This window comes from Stegastes partitus, unplaced genomic scaffold (assembly GCF_000690725.1).
Source record: "Stegastes partitus isolate 25-593 unplaced genomic scaffold, Stegastes_partitus-1.0.2 Scaffold8, whole genome shotgun sequence".
NCBI lineage: Eukaryota > Metazoa > Chordata > Actinopteri > Pomacentridae > Stegastes > Stegastes partitus.
Genome location: NW_007577739.1, coordinates 758,394 through 761,758, shown reverse-complemented (window position 1 = coordinate 761,758; position 3,365 = coordinate 758,394). Strand labels below are relative to the sequence as shown.

At 45.0% G+C, this 3,365-nt stretch overlaps 1 protein-coding gene across 1 annotated transcript; it reads right to left on the bottom strand.

Annotated features, from left to right (window-relative positions):
- Positions 1-1,585: 1,585 nt before the first annotated feature.
- Positions 1,586-2,714, bottom strand: ngb (neuroglobin). Its single transcript, XM_008283206.1, has 4 exons — positions 2,617-2,714; positions 2,095-2,203; positions 1,848-1,967; positions 1,586-1,738 (listed from the first exon to the last, which is right to left on the bottom strand). Exons 1-4 carry the CDS (start codon positions 2,712-2,714, stop codon positions 1,586-1,588), a joined length of 480 nt encoding a protein of 159 aa, XP_008281428.1.
- Between the last annotated feature and the right edge of the window lie 651 nt (positions 2,715-3,365).

The following is a 3,365-nucleotide window of genomic DNA, read 5'->3' as shown; positions in this document are numbered from 1 at the left end:
AAGGAAAACCTGATTATAAGTTTGTTTGCTTGTATTGGGTTCATGAACTGAAATCCACACAAGATCATAAATGTTGTTTAGTACATTAAATTAAACAAAAGAAGAAGAAGAAAAAGTCGATGCTCTTTCACTGCACACGCTATCCAGAATATAAAAATAAATTGTAGAAATATAAACTCAGACTAAAGCGATAATAACCACATATCAGCAGCTTGGATTTACAGTTGTATGGTGTTATTATCTAATACTTGGCGCACTGTTGCTAAGTTACTTGGCATTCTGGCCGTGAATGTAAATAACAACCGACGATGGTACATACAGTGTTATGGCAGCAGTAATAATACACACACACACATTGGACGGTGTCAGCACAGTATCTCTGCATTATTTGTTATAGGCTGATAAATCAAAAAGGAAAGTGTTGCATTTGCATCATTAAGTCTAAATAAATATTCACTTCCAGCTTCAGTTCCGCACAGAAGGTCTGTGTTGAAGAAACACGAGCCGCTCTGATTATTTCCAGCTCTACAGCCACGGGGATACGACATCAGTAGTCGATGCAGGTAACAAGCATTACTAGGATAAGCAACTACGGTACGACCAAACTACTTCACACGAACGATAACTGGAAACTGATAGCCAAGGAACACAGATGTCAGAATTCCTTCAAGATTTCATTAAAACGCTAAAGGTCACGTAACAGTCTATTAGTTAGAGTTTAACAGTCATCAGACGCCTACTGAAATACTCACAACCTCGACTGAGGAGAGCATCACACACCGTGTCGAGTAAGGTGCTCGCGGACGCCTTAACAGTCATAGATCGCTGAAGAAAGCTATCAGAGAGTATTAACAGTTCTTGTCAGTATCTATTGAATATAATTTTATAAATTTGCTTATCGTCAGTAGCTTCAAAGTTTAGATAACAAAGTCACTCACAAAAAAATGTAATGTGTAATATCATCTTTTAAAAAAACACACAGTAATGATTAAGAGTAAAGTGATTAGATTTTCCTCTGTAAAATGACATTGCATTGTCCCACAAGGTTAGCTGAGTATCACTGTGTTCCAGTTAGTTAGAGAGCTGCCCCGGCTGGCCACAGTAACATCACAGTCTGAGTAGTGTGTGTGATGCCTAAATATAATATCTATTGTTTCACAAGTGTGCAACTCTTTTAAGTACATCACAAAGACCACTACAGTCACTGTTATCATTGGAATAGATAAATCAAAGCCATTATATACAAAGAGACTCAACAGTTATCCTTAATGCTTGTTCTTGGTTTGAGGCATTCAGATTACGGGTCCAGACTTAGAAGAACCAAAGCAGGCTGGCTCAGATTCTCACAGCTGTACAGCAGCATTGCCTGGTAGCTAAACATCCACAGCAAAGAAAATAAACTCTGCGACTGGACGGTCGAATTGAAAAGTGTAACTATGCCAGACATCCGCTACGCTATATGACCCCACTCACAGAGCAAATGTACAGCAGCTAAAGCCACAATGCTGCAAGTTACACAACCTTGTTCCATGGCAACCATGTTGATGATTTGACAGCAACTGCTCAGCAGCTCCCGCTGTGCGCCTCAGTCGGCCTTGTCCTCGCCGTTCTTGGCCCACCCTCGGCTCATCGCCGCTACCACGATGCTGTACATGTTGAGCCAGGCTTGACGCAGCGGTGCCGTGTAGGCCTGGCCCAGACTGCACTGCAGCATGTAGAGAAGGGACTCACCCACCACCTGCAGGAGTGAAAACAAACAAGTACACAAACACAACACACAGTTTTACACAGATCATTCATTTGTGAAATCGCTGCTTGAGAGTTTTACTATGAGACGTTGGTCGTACAGCAAATGACTGTGTGTTGACTCCCACTGCCTGATGCTTCCTCCCGAGGTTGAGCAGAAAGTCCTCCAAGGAGTGAAGGTCATCCAGGTGGCTGACGGCTGCATCGATCACAAGCATCACCTGGGATCAGGGGCACAGACGGGTGCAACAACACAAACAGAGAGCGTTAAAAAAAAAAACACTGTGCACAAGTAAAGCTCCAAATGTGTGTATACTTGTAGCGGTCGCTGTGGTGAACAGAGCTCACCTTGGTGACATGGTCCAGGAACTCAGGGCTGGAGAGGCAGTCTTGTGTGGAACCACAGTTTGTACTGTAGTGGAAAAGACTGAGGAGCGCAGGGTCCAGCTCAAACAGTCTACCACAGACAAATACCACACTATTCTATAGGTGTATACAGATGGCACGGGTTCAAACATTCACACGGACACAGAATCAATCTGTAAATCATACATCTACAAATCTCTCCTGCTAGCGTCTGATTTAGCAGCAGCTGTCTCAAAGTAAATTGTGGATTATTGCAGTCTGTCGCCAAGCAACAAGTCAAGCCTCCGGTCCCTGCACGGTGAAAGTGTACAGCAAAGGATCTAGCCTGGTTCTCTCTCCACACACCTGTGTTAGTAAGTAGCATAACAAAAAAACACAGCAACATCCTGTCACTTTTGCTTTAAGTGCTGTTAGAAACCAACAGAAGATCATCTGCACAGAAAAGCATCCTTCAGTTCTCTCATAAGTTACTTGACTGTCTGAGCTGATCGTGGAGGACTTTACCTGGAAAACATGACGACGCCGTGAGGAACTTTGTTGTTGCCCAGGCTCTCCCAGCTGCCTCGTATCAGCTCCTTGTCTTTCCCTGACAGCTTCTCCATCCTCCCTCAGGCTGCGAGCACGAGACAACTTCTTCTGGAGGAGGGGGGGAAACACACAACTCCTCTACAGGACGAGAAGGCTCAGTTTGAGGAAAGCCATAATATTTGGGTGAATCCACTGACAAAACTTCTGCCAACCCACCTGAAAAACAAAGTGGAGCATCAAGTGAGCACAGCTGATTTGCTAACACTGTCTTATATGTAAAGAAGGTGGACGGAGGAGGGGGGACACACGGCTGCAGGACAAATGAGCGAGAGACATACAATCATACTGTACCTTTCTGAGGTCAGTCTTCTCTCTGAACTTCTTCAGCCGGGCTGTGGGCTCTGGTCTGTTTCTCTGTGTGTGAGTGTGAGTGAGTGAGTGTTTATGTGTGCAGGCAGCAGCCTTGCCTGACACTCTGGTGCACTTGTTCTCTCTTTCCCCGGCCCACGGTGCAGTCGGGAAGACAAGTTCTGCCACGCTCTTATCTGTCACACTGGCTGCTATCTCTCTCCCCTTCCCGTTTGCCTCTTGATATGCTCTCTCTCCAGCACTGGGGATATTATTCATGCCACTGAAGGAGAAAAAGAGGGATCTCTCTCTTCTGCTCCAGAGAGGCTGCAGCGAGCCACAGCTCCTCCTGCAGGTGAACCGAGGACTAGAACATA

Excerpts from the sequence above, each read along its gene's own strand:
- ngb (XM_008283206.1), bottom strand. The coding sequence starts at position 2,714 with ATGGAGAAGCTGTCAGGGAAAGACAAGGAGCTGATACGAGGCAGCTGG. Across the intron at positions 2,204-2,616 it reads GGCGTCGTCATGTTTTCCAG|ACTGTTTGAGCTGGACCCTG; the intron begins GTAAAGTCCTCC and ends TGTCTGTGGTAG. Across the intron at positions 1,739-1,847 it reads TCAACACACAGTCATTTGCT|GTGGTGGGTGAGTCCCTTCT; the intron begins GTACGACCAACG and ends TCACTCCTGCAG.